This window comes from Jaculus jaculus, chromosome 13, assembly GCF_020740685.1.
Source record: "Jaculus jaculus isolate mJacJac1 chromosome 13, mJacJac1.mat.Y.cur, whole genome shotgun sequence".
Classification (NCBI taxonomy): domain Eukaryota; kingdom Metazoa; phylum Chordata; class Mammalia; order Rodentia; family Dipodidae; genus Jaculus; species Jaculus jaculus.
Window position 1 is genome coordinate 84,226,783 of NC_059114.1, and position 21,485 is coordinate 84,248,267.

Sequence of the window (21,485 nt, forward strand, 5' to 3'; positions counted from 1 at the left end):
GAGGTTTTATAATCTATTAAAGACCCTTCTCATTCAACTAACATGGTTCATATTTTATCAAACAAACTCATGAAAAATTTATTTATGTTTGAATTATAGGAAAAATTTTATTGATTAGTGTAATTGAGATATTAAAGCTTTCTTAGAACTTCCCTGTACATTAAAGTGTTAAGCCTAGTTCACTTACCAAACAGAATGATCAAAAGGCTAGCAATAGCTCAGGATATTATTAAATTTCTATAGCATGTATTTATAAATGCCAAATGTCTACTTGATTCTCTTCACTCCTCAAGAAATGTAAACTATATGTGTGGTTTTATCTCTGTCATATCTTTCAAAATAATCAAATATTTTGTTGGATGTACATGATAGAAACTTTGACCACAGTTAGATTAAAAAAAAAAAAAACAGAATCAAGAAAGAAGTTGTGGGCTGGAAGGATGGCTTAGCAGTTATAGCATTTGCCTGCACAGCCAAAGGACCTTGGTCCAATTCCCCAGGACCCACGTAAGCCAGATTCACAATGAGGCACATGCATCTGCAATTCTTTTTCAGTGGCTAGAGGCTGCCCCGGCCAGTGGGGAGTTGAACAAGGACCTGAGGGGAAGTTAACCTGAATGATAAAAGGCAAACAGACACAAGAAGGAGACCATGCTAGATGTTTGTCAAGGCCTCAGAGTCTTTATTTTTTATACAGTGGTTATATCGAGGAAGAAAAAGCAGGGGGATAAGCTGGCTGATGTTATTTAGGGCTTTGGAATTGTCAGGAAACCTAGAGGGGATGTAATGAGGTGTTCATCTAATCTTGCCTCAATGGCTTAACATCCTGACTGCACCAGGCTTTACATCCTGACCATAAACTGGCCTTTTGCAAAAGATAAAATTCTGTAAGCAGTCTGCTGACCGACGTTCCAGAAGTACCTAACAGAAAGCTGGATGGACCAGCTTTCTGAGTAATGAGTCAGCTTATGAGCAGTCCCAGGCAAAATGGAGAGGCTTTTGCTCTATGGCTCCCAACATCTCCTCCCTTCTTTTATACAAAAGAAGGGGAGGCCCGCTATTCAGCAGTGGGCTGCAATGCCTTTATTTCTTCATCAGCTACCGGCAGCATGGGGGAGTATTCAGCCAAGAGTTCGATCCCTTGGTAGTTGAATATTAGGTGAGGAAGTAGAAACTTAACTTGCTATATGGCGGTTTCTGTTAACATGGCTGAGATTTGATTCATAGCTCCCAACAAGAGGCCCTGGTTTGCCCATTCTCTCTCTCCTCTTTCTGGAATAAATAAATATACATTTTTAAAGAAGTTGTGAAGAATTTCATTTTATCAAGAAATTGCAAAGGCAGATATCATTACTAACAATGTGTAAATAAATCACAGCTCTGAAAATAAAGTAGGAACAGTGATGGAGAACTGTCAATTATCTAGATATATGACATTTACATCTATTCAAAAATTAAAAGAAATGCTTAATTCTCACAAATACATACTAAGAAAAGCCTGAGGTAATAATAACTGCAAATTTTATCTCACATTGAGGAAAATGGAGTGATTTATAATATAGATAACTTGAACATGACCCAAGAAAGGAAGATGACAACTCAGAATGGAGTATAAAAGTAAATCTGCATTTTTTAGGTTTTTGTAAGCACAATAAATATCATGAATGAAAATGTAAGCATATGGGCTTGGCCATCAAGTACCCCAGAGTACAAGAGAAGAACTGAAGTATAATAAACAGCTTATCATTTGCTTTGTCAATGACACTGGATAAAAGTACAATACTAACAACAAAATTGCCTTAGTTGAGCATCTTGATAAATTCCATTTTGAAATTACCTGTACAAAAATGGAAAATATCATTTTTTTACCAAAAAAGAGGTAAATATAATAAAATATGAAATACCCAATGTTTGCAATAAATATAAGTTCAGGCTTGTAAGAAGGTTAAGAAAGAATTAACATTACCTATAAATTAATTTTGAAATGAATATAAAAATTCATAATCCGAATTAAATTGGGAAACATATTAGCTTGGTTTACCTAAATGAATTCTTCTTGACAATCCCTTCATTATTATATACTGCAATAAGAACTTGTAAATGTATCATAATGTTATAAAGTGCGATAGAGAAATAGGACTGCATATTGAAGATTCCTAATTGATTAACAATAGGGGTGAGAGATTAATTTTGGAGAAATGGGTAAAAGAAGTGAAGCTTTGTGCATTTTTGCATGTGTGCATATGTGCATAAGAGGGTTCATGCTCAGGTGGGTGTATCTGTGATGGGCCATGGGAGGTGAGGAATGGTTTGATTTAAATGCACTTTCATTTGTCCCTGAAAATAAGACATGATTTTCATTTCAGTTATATTAAGAACTTAAGTGGAGAGAATGTAAACATATTCCTCTGTCAACACCACACTTTGTGCTTGTTTGTAGCTCCTTATATTCTTTTTTTTTAAATGTATTTGAGAGCGATAGACACAGAGAGAAAGACAGATAGAGGGAGAGAGAGTGTAGCTCCTTATATTCTTGAGAACAAACGGTCAGATTGCTTTTGATTATCCATCAGTACATTCTCTAGCTTGCAGTCAAAAACCACTGCATGGGGAAAATGATCTATCCAGAGAACTATTTGCACTTTAAGTGGAGAAAGAAAACAAACAATAAGTAATATGAAATTGTCAGCTGAAAAATAAGTACTCAGAGGGAAAGAAGGACAGGATGGATGTCTGAGTAGATGCTGGCCTGAGGGATGTTTAGTGTCTCCTGCTGAGAACGTACCTGTGTGGCATTGATAGCGAGCTTGTGCACTGAGCCATGAAGACACAGGACAATAATGGTCACTTCTGGGCACAGAAACACCCGTTCACTATCACTACCTGAGGACATGTTTTAGCTTTTCTGGTTTTTCTCCCTGTGATGTCTCCATCTCAGCATTTTCATACTCTTCATTTCCCTGAGTAGCAGATGGTCACAGTATATAGAGAGGGATTTAAATTTTCACTGTGTTATCCATAAGTGAATTATTACCTTTGTAAAGTGTTGAAATTGGACATCCTTATAAATCATATCACGTTTTTGTAATGAAGATTTACTTTTCATAAAAAGAATATATGTTAGTGCTCTCTTTTCCCTGCTATTTTTTTCTAGTTTTCTAAAGGAGGACTACCCAGTGTGGGAAACTGCATGATTAAGATAGTAATGTTTTATAGAGGAACTATTATTTTGCATATTTGCATATTTATACAAGCTGTAATGATTAAGAATATTAGAATTTGGGCTGGAGATATGGCTTAGTGGTTAAGGCACTTGCCTGCAAAGCCAAAGGACCCAGGCTCAACTTCCCAGGACCCATGTTAGCAAGATGCACAAGGGGGTGCATGCATTGCATCTGGAGTTAGTTTGCAGTGGCTGGAAGTCCTGGCATGCCCATTCTCTCTCCATCCCCCTCTCTGACTCTAATAAGTAAATAAAATTTAAAAAAAGAATATTAGAATTTGTGTTTTGATCTTTGGTGACAAAGATACTCTTTTCATTTATACTTTTTTTTTTTTTTTTTTTTTGAGGTAGTGTCTCAGTATCTAGCCCAGGCTGACCTGGAATTTACTATGTTGTCTCAGGCTGGCCTCAGACTCATAGCAATCCTTCTACCTGTCCCTCCTGAGTGCTAGGATTAAAGACGTGCGGCACCATACCTGGCTCTTTCCACTACTTTGGTCTGCTTTTCTATGTGTATTCACTCTAGAGTTCATAATCATTTTTTCCTCTGTACCATTAGACATGGCAGCTTATTGGTGAACTTATGGCAATCTGCCTCAGCCTCTGACACCATAAGGGATATAAATGTAATTTGAATTGCGACAGGAAATATAGTGTGGATGCTTATATATTGTACTTTAAGGCTTTTCCTACAATTTAATACAATGGTATTAAAAAACAAGTTAATTGGTACTTTGATGGGTTTATTTTTCAACAATTGAGCTGAAGAGATCTTTGTAAATCTTTTAATTATAACAATTAAAATGGTACAGTAAAATGAAAGTCAAAGAAATAAGCAAATTAACTTACTGTTTAGTATGTGTCATTTCTTAGGTTATCCACACCATCACTGCAACAGATAAGGATGACTTTGCCAATGGACCAAAGTTCAGCTTCTTTCTGGATGAGCGGCTGTCTGTGAACCCCAACTTCACCCTTAAAGACAATGAAGGTGAACATTAATATATATATTTTCATCTGCGGCCTCTGATACAACATGAAATGGTACAAAGAGGATTAGTGTTGCTTCATTCTTATGCACCCATGAGCAGCTTGAAATCAGCATTCAAACTCGCTTTGATTTTAATGCGTTATGATCTGTGAAGAGCTTGTGTTTAAAATCGAGCCATATGTACAAATAACATTCATTGCATTTATTGCATTTATTCAGAAGTGTTCCTTTAAATAAGAAATGTACATGTAATATGCTCGTGGGCAAATTTTAAGAGAACTCTTAGCTGACAAATATGTTTACATTATCTGCTGCTACTGCTACAAGGAAAAATATATTTAAATTAGGAAGAATGAAAAATATGTCCCAGAGAGAGTCACGAAGAAAATGCAATGTTTGAAATCATCTTGAATTAGTAAACCTATCAAGTTGTTCTGTAAAAATTACATTTCCTCTTCTTGTTGAAATCACTTTCCAAAAAAAGCAGAAAAAATATGGATGCTATGAGAGTGCTTTGGAATTTTTTTTAAGTTTTTCTGTAATATTGTGATTTATGTGAGGAAAAAAATAATTCATAATTTAATAACTATGGAAGGTTCACCATTATTTAGATGCTCTAGTTGCAGATTCTCCAAGGCTGTATATACATCATTTTGTGGGGAATATTAAGTTATCAAGTACAGACAATTTTCTAATTTCCACCAACTTTTTCTTCACCAAACTCTTTTATGATGCTTATTTGGATAGGTTCTTATTTGGAACATAGCAATTGGCCATGATTCCTATGAGAAACAGTGGTGCATATGTCTGGGAGTAAGCATTTCATCCCACCTATGCATCCTTCTAAGACACCTTTTCATGTTATTTAATTGACTTTATATCATTGAAATGATGATACTAATATGTGCAGCAAGGTAAGTATGATTTTATAAAACATAATTTAAAGTAGATCTTTTGGTCTGCTCCACTTGTGGGGATACTTTTTTAACAATTTTGCATATGGGAAATTACATTTAATGGAATATTTTACAGTAACTCGCATATGAGCATTGCTATTTATATCTATTGCATGAGTGAAACATAAAGGACAAAACTCTCAATTCACATTTCCCGTATTTCAAGGGAGGGCATTTCATTTTGTTCTCTGACCTCTCAAAACATGGGTACATGCACACACACTCACAAACACAAAATGTACTAACACACATGCACACAGAATAATTAACAGGTATTTTTATAACAAAAATAGATTTAAATGTTAGATTCAATGCATTAAAACAGACACAAATTTAAAAACAGCATCATTTTACTGCTTTTGAAAACTACACTACTATCTAAAAGCCTTTCTAAAACATTTCTGATATTTTTGAATTTATAATATTCAAAATATCTTCTCTGATATGATACCACCAATCTAACAACTTGCATTCCAGGGGTGTCCCTTCAAAATACATCTATGATTTTATAATTATAAGTATAATTTTTCAGCATTTATTTTATCATTAAAATTAATGTTAATATCAGTTAAAATAATTTCAAGTTATCTTGTTTTGACACCTACATCATTGCAACGTTTGCGTATATTTCTAGAACTATTTTATAGCAGCTGTGAGTAATAAAGTCGGAATTTATCCTAAAGACAATGAGCCACTGTTCTCGTGCACAGCTTAAACCATGTTGTTATAAAACCACAAATGCTGTGAGACAGAGGCTCACATTCATTTACTATGATTAGAAATACCAACTCTGTAGGTTTTGAGAAGGCCGATGCCCTATACACAATCCACTGACAAGGCACTGACCAATAAGAATTTAAAGTGTGAAATTAAAATGCCAGGCTTAGTGGTTCTAGGGGGATTGGGATGATATGTCATCTATGAAGTTGTGAGTCTTTACCTGCCTTCAGAACCCAGGGAAAAAAAAAAAAAAAAAAACTAAAAGAAAGAAAAGAAACTTATTAAAGCCATTTTTTTTTTATCTGACCCTGAAACTTAAAGAGTATGTCACAATAACAAACACAAGTGGACACAGCCTCCAAGATGAATACCAGAGCAGAAGACCATCAGGATAGTGGTATTCCCAATATGTTGTATGACACAGAAAAGTCAGAGGAAGAGAGAGTCGCAAAGAGAGGAAGAAGGGCATGTTTATGGGGAGCCTAAGAACCAAGCATTTAAAATAGGGAATGAATTAAGAAATTTCAGAAAGTAAATTCACTCTAATACACATAAATTACATAAGTGAAGTAAAAATGGCCTGGAATTCAATGGATGAAGTGAGGCAACAATTAAATAAAACAAATTTTTCTGTAGGTATTGAATATATAAGATCTATAAAAGCATATATATTGCACAAAAGATTCTTAACAAATTCAGAAAGGTGGTTAACTCTGGGCAGCAGTGATAAATAAGATTGGTTAGACAGTATAGTTTGTATGTGTGTTTTCTTCCCATGTAAAAAATACAAGGACATACAGATGTGGAAGAAAGAAAAGGCTAAATAAACATTTTAGGCAGGTACCTGAGCAAGCTTGACATCGCAAAATGAGTAAATGTGCCTGAGTGACATTAAGGAACTTGGTAAGTGTCATGTGATGCTAACACAGCTACAGAAAGTTTAAGCGAGATTTAAAATTAGGATGAGAGAGATATTCTAGTCGTATTAAATGTGTCTTAGAACATGGGAACATAGTTTCTATTTTGCCCTTTTTTTTAGAAGTATAAATTCAATAGAATATGTGGAACCTATCGTTTTAAGCAAAATGATGTAAGGAAATATGTAAGCATTTTGATTGCTCTAGAAAATGGATTGAGAGTGGGAAATACATTCACCTCACTCAGACTTACCTGTAGTTATTGTGTGAATCATCAAGATTCTGGAATAAATTCTATACAACAATTCTGGAATGCCACATTTGGGAGGCTTTCTACATAGGTTGTTTATATAAAGTGACCGTTTTCCACTTATCTCTTCATGTTGTGAGAGCAGAGACAATAATTCTTCTCTTTTTCTTTTCCTTTTTTTGTTGTTGTTTCTTTGCCATGATGAATGTCTGAAAATCATTTGTGGAAGAAAGATACATTGTCACTTTCAGAAATAAAATACTATTTATGAATAATGATGTTTTCATCATTTGGACCATAGACTTTACAATTCATAATAAAACTTTCAGGATTTCCAAAGCTGGATTCATTCCCTTCCAAGAAAGCTCACTTTCTATACTCTGTGCACCTAGGGTATTCCTCATTACAGCTTTTCACCTCCTAAGCCCATGAACTTTATATGGGTGAGTTTGTTCTGTTAACGGGTGTCATATGGCTGCACCCATATATATTGCCATGCTTCACTTTGGCACAGACGTATGTGGCACAAACAGTTCTTCCAAACAGATCTTACTAAAAATGTACTGCAAACATGACTCTTTGTTGTAGATTTTCAATGGCTATATATTAAATTCATCCCATGAAAAGTAATTTAATATTGCTTATGCCTAAATTCATGAAAGGTAACTTCTGTCCTGACATCAACTAACATGATCTTCTTTCATCTCTTTGCTTGTGTGATTCTTCTGCTCATCATGAAAAACTGCTTCTGAGATAGCAAAACGCTGAACATTTCCTCCCCTTCTTCTCCATTGTATCTTTTCTGCCATATGTTCTTCCCTTATTAATTTGGAATCTGATAAGTCATGTAGACATCACAGAATGTAGGTCTCCTTGAATGTCCCATATCACTTTTAGAGAAACAAGTTTATTTTTATTTAATTGTTACTAGCCATAGAATTTTCTTGGAATACACTGGTAGAAAATGCCAGCACTCAGGTAATGATTGGCTTGGGAAGTAGGAGGCAAAAGAAGAAAGAAAATCTAATCCAAACACTCCCTGCTTAGGTTGGTAAGCATTGTTTATTTTTCCCTTTTACAACTCACAATCACTAGTGATTTTCTTATTTATTTATTTTTTCATCTGTTGTCTCTAATAGTCTTACCATTGTATACTTAGTATTAGCCTATTCTAATTCCAGGAACAGATATCAGTTTATTTCTTTGTATGATCAGTATTTTGGTTGGTTTGTTAGTTTCTCCATGGAAATGGAAGAGAAGGACATAGGATGTGTGGTTCTGATGTTCCAGGTCTCATGACTGTGCACAGCCTTCAAGTCTCATTCTCTTGCATACTGTTATGATAAGGTACTTAAGACTGGAGCACAATCAAATATTATAGTGTATTTCTCACACTTCTTGAGGTCAGCAACTCAAAGATCATTTGGTAGAATGGTAGAGCCTGATACAGAGCTTTAAATAGACCATTTTCTGCAAAGACCCTGTTCCACACCTGGCAGACATGCAAAAAAGGAAGAGAACTCAGAATTGATGCCTTTTGAGGGACAGCATGGATCCACTCATGAGGAACGGTCCCATTCACTTCTCATTAGAGTGTATATCCTCACATTAGTGAACTGTGGATTGAGTCAGCAATGGCCCAAGTGTGACTGGGACAGCCATATCCAAGCCATGGCATTGGATGAAGCTCACAATGATCACATAGTCTACTGATACATTTTTCTGTTAATATATTTGTAGGAAACATAATTTTCTAGATAAATGAAGTATATGTATCTCTTAGTGCCTGACAACATTCAGTGCTTCTGTGACATATATATATATGTTACACACACACACACACACACAAACACACACACACACACACATATGATATTTTTTATCATAAGCCCTTCTCATTACCTTATCCTAACCGTCCTCTCCATCTTACTTCTCCTTAAGTCCTTCTTTTCCTCCACTCACCACTGTACCCTTTGTTAAGGTGTGTAATGGAACTTGTGGTTTAACTAGACAGACTACAGATAGCGTAGTTCAGGTGAGCAGATAACAGAAAGTGCTATAAAATGACAGAAACTTTACAACATCTAATAATCTCAAGCTTATTTTTTTCTCTCTCTCTAATGTTTCCTGGAATAGTACAGACAACTAATTAAATGGGGTCTGAGTTATACAAGGTTCCTCAAAATGGCCTTCAAGTGAGCCTTTGACATTTAAGTATTTGTTCAAATCCATCACTATTTCTTACTCTCTCCAGGGATTCAGAATCCAAACAACCTCTTTAATTTTTATTTATTTATTTATTTATTTATTTATTTATTTGAGACTGACAGACAGAGAGAGAGTGACAGATAGAGGGAGAGAGAGAGAATGGGCCCACCAGGGCTTCCAGCCACTGCAAACGAACTCCAGACGCATGTGCCCCCTTGTGCATCTGGCTAACGTGGGACCTGGGGAACCGAGCCTCGAACCGGGGTCCTTAAGCTTCACAGGCAAGCGCTTAACCGCTAAGCCATCTCTCCAGCCCAAACAACCTCTTTAATGGGAAAGTCATAGTATATGGCAAATGTCAAGTAAATTGAGAAACTGAGGTATATACTATGTACTGGAGCATATTTCATATTAGAAAGAGAAAACATTCAGAATATCAAAGGAGAAGCATCATAGCAGGAGGCTCAGTTTTTGGTTCAAGAAATCGGCGTCTCTTACTGACAAGAGTTTCTCTAGCATCATGTATGTTTTCCTACCATAACATCTGGGAGCACAGCACAGCCTTGGATGCCACTGTGCCTCAATGCTTACTTTTGTAAACAAAGGAATGGTAGATGATTGCTGGTTTTACTCTATTCTTGCAACCAGAGACAGGAATGTAAAGGGTTTGCAATCAAGCTTTCACCACTATGTGTCACAAGAGCACACAGAAGATAATTTGAGAATAAGTAAATGGGATAAAACACAATAGTGAAATAATGATAGAGATTATCCTGAGTGACAGAAGATTTTGGTTCAAGATGGAAAGGATATCACTATATCTCTGAGAAATCCCCTAACTTGACAGATGATAAGACAGTTTTACAAATTTCCAGACAAAGAAATTAAATTGTAAAAGAAATGAAGAAGGCCTCAGCTACAGAACTGCATGCAGTCAATGGATTTTTTTTATTGACATCTGAAAGAAGAAGACAAAAAGAAAAAGTATTCCCTGGTTTGAAATATCATTCACTTCACAATGATGGAAGCTGTTTAAAGTGTCAAATATCTCAGCCTCTAAAATACAGTTATAATAAAATGTCATTAGCTAAGTGTATATAGTCATCAAGGACAAATTAAAGTAAAATAAGAAGACACACATTTAGGGATAGAGACATAGCATGAAATATTCAGGATGTGCTTCAGTTTATGATTTAATAAAAATAATGAATTGAGAATAGAATATAGTTACAAGAATAATAAACTAGAAAATACCATGCTTTTAAAAATGTTTATGAAATGTGCTTCAGTCATTTTAAGTGAATATGTTCATTTATTGAATTAAAGAAAAAAAAACTGATACAAAGTATTGCTTTGTAACCATGAATCGTGCACATATATCCAGCACTAACTCCTCCAGTGCTCCTTCCACTCCCTACTCCAGTCATCATTCTAGATCACACAGCATTGCTACTCTACCCAACACTTCCCTGTCCTTCTTGGAAAGAATGCTGTTGTTGTTTTCCCCCTAAGAGAAATCCCATAGTCAGCATGTATATTAACGTTGATTTCTCCCTGCTACTTAATCTTCCCACAGATGTGTGACTTTGCACTGTGGTCTATAAAACAGTGGTGCCAGCTATCCAGAATCTAAAGAACTCAAGCACCCACAGCTCTTGTTCCATGACCCTGGCTGTATAGTTGGGAAAATGAGGATGACATGTGTTATAGTCAGTTCCACATTGCTGTGACAAACATCCAACCAGACACAGTTTATGGAAGGAACGGGTTTATTTCAAGCTTACAGGCCCAGGGGAAGTTCCATCAATGGAGAAAGAAGCTGTTTACTTCCGTGCATCCAAACAGAGGGAACCTGGCAGCGTGAACACCAGTGGACACCCACCACCAGCAGCCATCAAACACCAAACATCAAGCAGCAAGCATCAACCTCAGGCTTAAACATGGTCTAAACCCCTGGGGATGGAATTAGACCTACCCCCCCAGGCACTCCCCATCCAGCAAGCTGCTGGTGATCTACCTGAGGCTAAGGGGTATCATGAATTCATATTCAAACTACCACAACATGCAATGTAGCTTGCAATCCAAGGCAATGGCATGCTGGTAGCTATAGAGGAATCATTCACTTTGAAGAAAATTTGACCTTAAAGTATACTCTGCTATTTCACTTTATATAGTGAATCAGAGTAAACTCTTCAACGAGGTAGGAGATTGTGGTCCATACCTGTGAATGGTCAGTGATATTGGTTAGTATAGCAAGGAAAATGTCACAGAGACTCAGTGGCATTTTAGTTTCCTGTTGAAATGCAATGATTATTAAATGTAATGTCATATTTTGTGCTTAAAAGTTACAAAATCTTTCAATATTCATCCCACAGAAGTTTTAGTACCAATTATTACACATAGGAAAGTAAGTGTTATGCTAAACAAAAATTCTCAACATTTATCTGGAAATATATTTTCCTTGGCTTCTTTAATAAATACTAACACACTTTATTTGGGGAATAAGCAAATGGAAGATTAATGATCCCCAAATACTGTAAGATATAAGATGTAAACAATCTATTTTAATAAAGACATATATTTTTTAAAAAATATATCTTATTTATTTATTTAATAGAGGAAGAAAGTGAGAGAAAGAGACGGGAAGAGGTAGATACAGAGAGAGAGAGAGAGAGAGATTGGGTACACCAGAGCCTCCTGTCACTGTAAACAAACTCCAGACAAATATACCATGTGTGCATCTGGCTTACATTAGTTTTTGGGAATCAAACCTGGGTCCTTAGGGTTCATGGGCAAGTGCCTTAATCTCTAAGCCATGTCTCTAGCTCATAAAGACCAAATTTTTATCATTCACTATTATGCTGGTAGTAACACAATCTTAAATTTAAAACTGAAGATCAAAAGGTAAGTCTCTGGTATGGCCAGAAACAGATGAGATGCTTACTAATTGGCATATAGCCTTTTTCTCTACCATCCTCTGCTTAAATTTTAAAATCTTAATGCTGCCACCAAAATCCTCAATGTCTTATTTCACCTATTTAAATTATTATCTATCGCAAATGAAATATAGGTAAATGGTCATATAACTAATGAATTTACCTTTGAGCCCATGACCTGGGATTAACATAGCTTTGTTCATCACACATTTAGTACTATGTAAGGATAACTTAATATGCTATTACAAAGTCATCCTCAGTGAGCCACGAGAAGTCTCTTCTGTTGTATCATCACCTACTGCTTCTACAGGGATTGCCCTTGATTTAATGCCAGGAAGTTTGCCACACTAATTCCCAGGATTAATTCAAACTGTAAAAATATTTGTAAATCTTTCATATTTAAAAGGGAAAGAGATTACCTGTCACTGTGTGTGCTTCTGCATGTTCTCAGGAATCTGATTCAAGTTTTTTTGTTGTTCTTGTTGTTTCTATGTATGCTTGTTGTTTTCCCTTTGAAGAAGCTAATTATAATTTTGTGATAATTAGTTGACATCAATATAGAGGTAACCATGTAAATAAATAAATGCAAACATTATTCTTGGGGCTGGGAAGATGGTTAAAGGCACTTTCTTGAAGAAACCTACCAGATTGAGTCCAGTTTCCTAGATACTCACATAAAGAAGGACAACATTCATTTGCATCAGCAAGACAATCTGGTGCATGTGCATGCGTGCATGTTTGTGTGACACAGACACTCACACATGCAAATAAATATTTTTCTTCTTTTTTTGAACTATATTTTTACCTATTTATTTGAGAAAGAGAGAGAATAGGCTCACCGGTACCTCCAGCCACTGTAAATGATCTCCAGATGCATGAGCCCACTGGTGTATCTGGCTTACATGGGTCCTGAGGAATCAAAGCTGGTATTCTTTGGCTTTACAGGCAAACACCTTAACCACAAAGCCATCTCCCCAACCTCCCAAGCCCCAAATAAATATTTTTTTAGTAAAACATTATTCTTAAAGAAATATTGTGGATTAAAATAATAATTTAATAATCATATTAATCAAAAGATTATTATTATCCTGCTGTGATGGCATATACCTTTAATCCCAGCACTTGGGATGCAGAGGAAGGAGGATGACTATGACTTCAGGCCACCCTGAAGACACTACATAATGAATTCTAGGTCATCCTGAGCTGGCTTGAGACCCTATCTCAAAATAAAACAAAAAAAAAAAAAAAACCATAAACAACAACAATGAAAAAAATGGTATCACTAACCTGTGTCAACTTTCTATATCTTTTATAAGTTACTTCACAGGTTTAGGTGAAAGGAAGAATATTTTCCTTTGGCTCACAGCTTTAGAGGTGTCAGTTTCTTTGAGCTTGTGAGGAAGAATGAGACGTTATGGACAGAGTGCTTGATAGAGAAGAACTGCTCCCCATGGTTAGCTGGGACATAAAAAGAGAGGTGGAAAGGGCATGCCGAACTCCACACATATTCTTTATGGTAGACTCCATTTCCTAATGGCACCAGCACTTCCTAATAATCCTCAGGCTGATGACCAAACCTCTAGCATATTGCCTTTGGAAACTACTTAAGAACCAAAAAACAATTCTGCCCTTTTCGTCTTTGCTATAGCATTTTGGAGATTTCATTTTTGCCTTCACTTTATTCCTTCTTTTATTTCTATGTAATATTAATTTATGGTTCTAAAAGTAAATGTCATATCATGTACCCTTCCTTGGAGAATCTGTGACAAAAGAACTGACAAAGGAAATTAGGATGATGCTGGCCACTGGAAGAGTGCTGGGGCTGGTTGTTGAAATAACATGTGGTTAAGCTCATGTTGCAGAAAGGGTGTGGTGGGAAATGTTTTCTGTGTTACGCATGTAGATGTATAAAAGGTATCTTCCACTGTCCTTCCTTTCAAATTTCACAGTACATCAGAAGGTAAATGTAATTATTTAGCTTGATACACATCAGAAACATTGTAAGCATTCTTAGTGTTTATTTTATATTTCCTCAGCATTGTCAGATTTGGAGCAGTCAATATCTCTGCCGTTTATTTTTGTCCTGCTAACAAGAGCTCACAGCTGGTGTTGCAATGTGCTTAATTTCTCTACAGAGTATAACCATTTAAAATTCTGCTTTTACCCATGGGGTTTCAAGAAAACATTGAGTGATTTTTCCCACTCTTAAACAAAATAGTGCCCATATAATCCTCCCTGAGATACTAAGTAAGCAACAGACATTAATGAAGATGGCAGCAACTGTGTCCTGCCGAGCCGTCTCACGGCTGTCAGCGAGGAGGCTAGGGCACACTGCTTTTATTCTACTCTGGCTGTTCTCTCTCCTACCAGTCAAGTGTCAGGGTTTCCAGTCACTAACATTCATCCAGCTACACACAGAGTTGTACTGCCCTTTAACTGAAGAGAAATGCTCACAGCTTGACTGGAAAGAAGTTAAATTGTGCACTGTCTAGTCCCCAAAATAGCAAAGTGGGAATTTCAACAGTAGCTATTTGTTTTGATAGATCTTTTCCTTTTTACAGGAAAATATGTTTTTGTTTTCTCTGAATGTACCAAACGTTGTTTTTGTCTTTATCTGAAAATTCCTTTCTTCTTACATATGCATTTTCCCTTTCTTGGTTTCCCAACCCACTCTGTCTATCACATGCTATGTTCCCTCGCAAAATGAAAACAAAAGAACATCTGACACATATGCACTAAAAAAGGTGAAAGTAGAAAAATAACACTGAAAATGCTAAATTCACCATTCTTGCATTTTTGTTTTGTTTTGTTTTTTTTGTACTCTTGTGACGTTAAAGGCTGCACCCTTTGCCTCGCTGCTTTCCTTGCAAAGAGCCATCACCCTGTATGATTGCCTGCCCTGCCCTCTACATTAAGGCCAGTGAAATTTCCAACACTTTTTTTTAATTTTTTTATTATTTATTTATTTGAGAGCGACAGACACAGAGAGAAAGACAGATAGAGGGAGAGAGAGAGAATGGGCGCGCCAGGGCTTCCAGCCTCTGCAAACGAACTCCAGACGCGTGCACCCCTTGTGCATCTGGCTAACGAGGGACCTGGGGAACCGAGCCTTGAACCGGGGTCCTTAGGCTTCACAGGCAAGCGCTTAACCACTAAGCCATCTCTCCAGCCCGATTTCCAACACTTTTGAGAAAAGACTCACATGTCCACTGCAGCTGTCTGAAGATATGCACTGACGATTTTCATCAGGGCTTTGAGAGCTCATGCCCGGGGACACTCTGTTCTCCTCCAGCTCACTCAGACTATGCGAAAACCCATGCTACTTGCTGCAGGTTTATAAGTAATAATGGGCAGGGGATCCTCTGGAGTTCAAATACGAATCTTTAATATGAGTGCTTTTATCTCTGCCCAGCTGCTGTATTATTATGTTTACAAATTGTTTCTTTGACCTAAAGGACAGAGTTTGATTTTTATTTTTACTATTTTATTTTATTTTGAGGATGGGTTTCACTCTAGTCCATGCTAACATGGAACTCACTCTGTAGTCCCAGGCTGGCCTCAAACTCGAAGTGACCCTCCTAGCTCTGCCTCCCTAGCACAGGGATTAAAGGTATGTGTTACCATGCCTGGACTAGAGATTGTGTCTTAAAAACTAATGCAGACTGCCTCAGCATGGGTGTTTTCCTCTGCACTTGTTTCTTGAGTGCTGAGATTCTAGTCATGCCTCCATGCCCCACTCCTGCTTTGTTCTTTATCTTCCAGTCTCCTAGAGCTACAAACCTCTATGTGACTCATGGTCAGATTTTCCAATAGAAAGATTTACATTCTTATTTCACATATATTTATTTTTCAGTCACCTAAATACCATCTTGTGTAGACAGAATAATATGTAACCCTTGTATAAAATGTCCTATAAGGTCTAAACAGTTTTCAGTGAAGTTTTCAAAATGTTGATTTAAAAGCTGTGCCTTATTTTCATTTTTTTTCCTTCATAAAGAAGTCTTTTCTTGTTGAGGAAAAAACATTTGCATGCACAATCAATCTTGAAAGAGTCTTAAAAGAACTACTTCATGGTATCTGATAAAATTAAATACTGTTAGATTGATTTCTAATCTCTTGAGTTGAGTCTGAGTTGGCTGATATACTATGTCAAGTAAAGTAACTCAATATAATTTAATTTACCAGCCTTATTTATCAATGTAAAAGTAAAATCATTAGAGATTGGTTGGCTGTGTTTGTTCAGAATTTTAAAAATTGTTAGGAAGAAGTGTGGCAGATGGTCAGAGGGATGGCATTCCAGGGTGCGAATCGGAACATACTGTCATGCTGGATCACACATATCTGGTTTGGAAGACAGACAAATGGGGCCAAAGGATGTTTACAAACCTAAATGAACAGGCAGATTCCAGAGTCTGAACATTGAGAGCTGAGTCATTCTGGGATTGGCACAGGCAAAGTCAGGGAACACAAGCGGAGGAATGAGCCATCATTACAATCTAAGCCATTCACGCTACTGAAGTATGACACATCATGTTCTTTCATCTGGTGTTAATTTCCCAACATATGCTAATGTAATAAGAAACTGTAACAGAAGACATGTTCCTGCAGAGTGTGGTTCAAATCATTATTTATCAAGAACCTATTATGTAAAAGGAGCTTTGCAGGAAATCACACAGTGTTGCTTCATGCGTGGGCTCTGACAGTTGAGTATGAACGGCTCTGACTGATGCCGTAGGCATAGGGGAAATAGAAACAATATGAAACCCTATCTATTCATCTGCCTGAAAGAGACTCTATGTCTTAACTTTCTTTTCAGATAAATAGCAAACAAAATAAACATTTGGTCTAATTCAAAGATACAAAGCTGAGAGTCTAAAACTCTTCTGCTGTTCTGACAGTTTTTATTTTAATGGTTCTCTAGACTTGTGCTTGAGGGAAGCTGTATCTTTCAGGCTGAATTATCTAGCAAGGAATTGTTTGAGATGGCAAGGAACTTATGAGTTATCACTTAAGAGCACTTTGACAGAACACAAAGTTTCAATGCTTTCTAATTTTGGAGTCTAAAATGGATTTATATTTGGCACAGAAAATAATTTTAAAATATGTCTTATTTTAACCTGAACTCTATGACAGTTCAGTAAAAAAGTAGAGCAGAAATTAGAATACACCAAGTAACAGCTTTCAAAATGCAAACAAAGGGCTCAAGAGATGTCTTAGCAGTTAAGGCGCTTGCCTGCAAAGCCACAGGACATGTGTTTGACTCCCTGGAACCCACAAGCTGATGCATGTACACAGGTCACACATGTATACAAGGTGGTGCACAAGGTCACATATGCATGTAAGGTGGCATAAGGTGGAGAGCCCATGATCAACATATAACTTTCATTTTACTTTTCTATTATGTAACCTGATAACAATCTTCTCAATAAGATATTGTACCATGAACATATTCATTTATCATCCCCCTAAACTATCCATTATAAAAATCCCCAATATTCCTTATATTTTAAAACGTGAAAACATTGTATTTGTGATGATAGCTTTCCAGAGGCTGTGTGTGTGTGTATTTAGTGTGGTGTGTTTACATTAAGTGTATGCACATGTGTTCGCCAGTGCATACTTACCTTGAGCGTGTGTGCTCATTCCAGAGGAGAATGCCAGGTGTCTTCTGTTGTTCCTTTCCTTTACTTCCCAGAGTCAGAGTCTCTCACTGACCCTGGAGCTGCTGTTTGTGTCTAGACTGGGAGACTAATGAAACCCAGGAAATTTTTCTCTCCACCCTGGGATAACAACCTTAGTTGGTCCCATCCATCCATGCCCAGCAGTGGTTGCTGGGAATTGAACTCAGGCGGTCACATAGAATGCACTCCTCTATGCTTCCCATCTTACAAGCCCTTCTTTGAATATCAATTCCTTCACATGTATACAATTCTTTCTATGGTTGCATATTCTTTTCTGAGCTATATATGAAATTATATAGCCAGCTAAACATATCACAATTTAAAGATATAAAACCTTGCCAGGCATGGTGGCACATGCCTTTAATCCCAACACTTGGGAGGCAGAGGTAGGAGGATTACAGTGAGTTTGAGGCCACCCTGAGACTCCATAGTGAATCCCAGGTCAGCCTGGGCTAGAGTGAGACCTTGCCTTGAAAAAATAAATAAATCAAATAAAATCTGGCACTTGAGTATTTCTGCTTGAAACTAATGATGCAGGAGATGGAAATACCTCTGCTGCACTTATGACATTTAGCAAGGAGTTAATTTAGAAACTTACCAGTTTTTGTTTTGGAATTACTTAAAGACAGTTGATCATGAAAATTCATCCCTGTCATTTCATCCCTTGGACATTCAGAATCCCTTGGGTGTCCCCTTTCCTCTTGCTGTATCCTAGTCCATGTTTTCTATACTGACACCATTGGAATGAAATACCATTTTCACAGCAGCAGTCCCAAAACTTTCATGTAGTTCTCAGTGAAGAGAATCATACGTACAGCATGATCCCTGACATGTATAATCACAGCTGTAGGAAGCGCATGGTGAGTATTGTGGTTTGAGTTAGTTGCCCTCCATAATCTCATGTGTTCAGAGTGCTAGGTCCCTAGCTGATGACAGTTTGCTAATTAGAGCCTCCTGAGAGTGTTGTATTGTTCAAGATGGCCTAATGGGCATTATGGCCAGCTTCCTCTTCCTGTGTTTGGCACACTCTTCTGCTGCTATTGTATACCTGATGTTGACCAGGAGCTTATGCCCGCTCTCTCCTCATGCCACATTTCTGCCTGACGTCATGGAGATTCCCCTTGAGTCTATAAGCCAAAATAACCCCTTTCTTCCCATGTGTTAATAACTGGCTAACAATAACAATGAGTTTGAAGCCAGAGTAGGCCTACAGTGATGTCAAGTTCAGCATCAGCTATTGAGACCCTGCTTCAAAAAACAAAAGCAAAAAATGAAAAAAAGAAAGGTAAAGTAAAAGAAAACAAAGAAACATAAATAGAATCAGCAAAATTACATATATGAATGAATACTACCAAGACCCTTTTAACTACTTGGCAGTTCTGTATGCTTATTCATTGACCTTTGTATCTACCTATCCATCATCTGTCTTTTCTATCATCTACCTATTATTTGATCTGATGTGTCTCCCACCTGTAGTTTCTAAAATTTGCACTCCAACATACATCATTTCTTTCTTTCTTTATTTATTTTTAAAAATTATCTTTGAGTAAAGCCCAACAGACTTGTCTTTCTTTGTTTTAATGTGAGACGAGATAGAGAGAGAGAAAATTGGTATGCCAAGGCCTTTGCCACTATAATCTAAGTCCAGATGTGTATGCCACCTGTGTGCTCCTGTGACCTTGCACATTTGCATCACCTTTTGTGCAACTGGCTTACGGGGGCCTCAAGTGTCGAACAAGGATCCCTAGGCTGTGTAAGCAAATGCCTTAACTGCTAAGCCATCTCACAAGTCCCCATGTGTCATTTTATATCTTATCAGCCCAGTGTTTATTATGTTATCTTCTCATCCAAATATTCTATATTCTTTATTTTCATCCAAACTATTGAGTGTTAACTATGAGAGACAAGCTTGATTCATTATTGGCTCATGTTTGAGATTGTTGGATACCGCTAGGCACCCTCAGATGTTCCATCTTTCTATCTGTGTTTTTCTCTGTGCTCTGCCATTGCTTGTTTTTATTTTACTTTTTATTTACTTATTTTTTCATTTTCACATTTTCATACATTTATATATTACATTTTGATCTTACTTTCCACAATTGTTTTCTCTTTTCCTCATAGTAAATTTAATTCATTTGAACACCAATTAAGACTTTGACATTTGGCTTTGCAAGTACTTTTTTTTTTTTCTTTTTGTATGAGAGCAAGAGAGTGAGAGATAGAGAGAGAGAAAGAGAGAAGTGGCATGTCGGGGCCTCCAGCCACTGCAATTGAACGTCAGATGCTTGTGCTGCCTAGTGCTTTGTAGATCACTGTGAACTCACACTGTTGCATCACCTTGTACACTTAGCTTTCTTGGGATCTGGAGAGTGGAACATGGGTCCTTAGTTTTCACAGGCAAGTGCCTTAACTGTTAAGCCATCTCCCCAGCCCTTGAGTGTGTAGCATTTTCTTTTAGAGATGTCTTATTGTACTTATTGCCTATCTATGCAATTTTAATCAGACATTTGGGCCTTTTTACTCTCTTTACATATAAAAGAGATGTAGGTGTGTATCCATACATGTAGATACAATGATGAGTTTATTTGTATGTATATATCATTGCTTCACTTTCATCCAGTGGTTCTGTTTCTTGCTTAAGTTCAGGGAGAATTCTGCCAAGTATTTTTTTTTTTTTTTTTTTTTGTAGTTCCAGTGAAGTACAGAATATCCTCTCTCAAGAGCTCATTATTCTGCTGTGCTAAGCCTTTCTATATGAAAAGCTTTCTCTTCCTGAATCCTCTTTTCTTTACAAAAGTCAAACCTTCAGCTGGAAGAAAGAGGAGAAGAAATTATGTCATTATAACCCAGGGCTTTCTATTTAAGAACTTAAGTATCATAGAAATATATCCTGGCTTCGTTTTGTTTCTAATCGCATTCCCATTTCCATTCTAGCAATTAGCATGATCAGTTATGCAAAGCATAAACCAGCTCACAGCCATAAACGAGAGGCTCCATCTTCCAACGTCATTGCTGTGTTCATCCACAGTTTGCACCATTTGTCACGCAAGCTGAGATCCAGGGAACAGTGTTTCACATTTCTTCTTCAGTGGGTCAATTAAGTAATTCTCCTACATTATTTTGCACATGAGCACTTAGATCACACATTTTCCTCCGAATGGGGGTTGTTAAATACAAACTTATATCAATTTTCCTGCCCACACCTACACATGATAGATTGTCCTCCTTGAAGATCAAGTTTTCTGAGAGAGAACTCCATAAAGATTGTGGTATCATGTCTTACACATAATGCATTTTCCATATCTGTGACTTTTTGCAGCACACATAATAGGCATGTATTTTGAAAATTCTTCTTTTACTATGTAAGACAATATTTAAAATGATCCAGATAGGTTTTCCTCTATAATATTCATTCAATAATTCAGTCACATGCATGTGTAGGTATATGTACTATTGCTTTTTTATTCTGCACATTACATTGAACATTTGATAAACCCTCAAATATAATAACTTATAGCATACAGTCATAGCATATTATGTAGTTTGTATTATAGTTATCAAAATTATACCTATTCAAAAATCCAGTTATTTAGAGAATAGGTA

The 21,485-nt window shown here is 36.7% G+C and overlaps 1 protein-coding gene across 6 annotated transcripts in view; it reads left to right on the top strand.

Moving 5' to 3' along the window:
* Cdh18 (cadherin 18) overlaps positions 1 to 21,485 on the top strand; it is an 833,519-nt gene that overhangs the window by 804,614 nt on the left and 7,420 nt on the right. For all 6 annotated transcript variants that reach the window (XM_045132913.1, XM_045132915.1, XM_012947493.2 and 3 more), the window contains one exon: positions 4,097 to 4,214. In XM_045132913.1, coding sequence (XP_044988848.1) covers positions 4,097 to 4,214 — 118 coding nt within the window. The remainder of the gene's footprint in view (positions 1 to 4,096; positions 4,215 to 21,485) is intronic.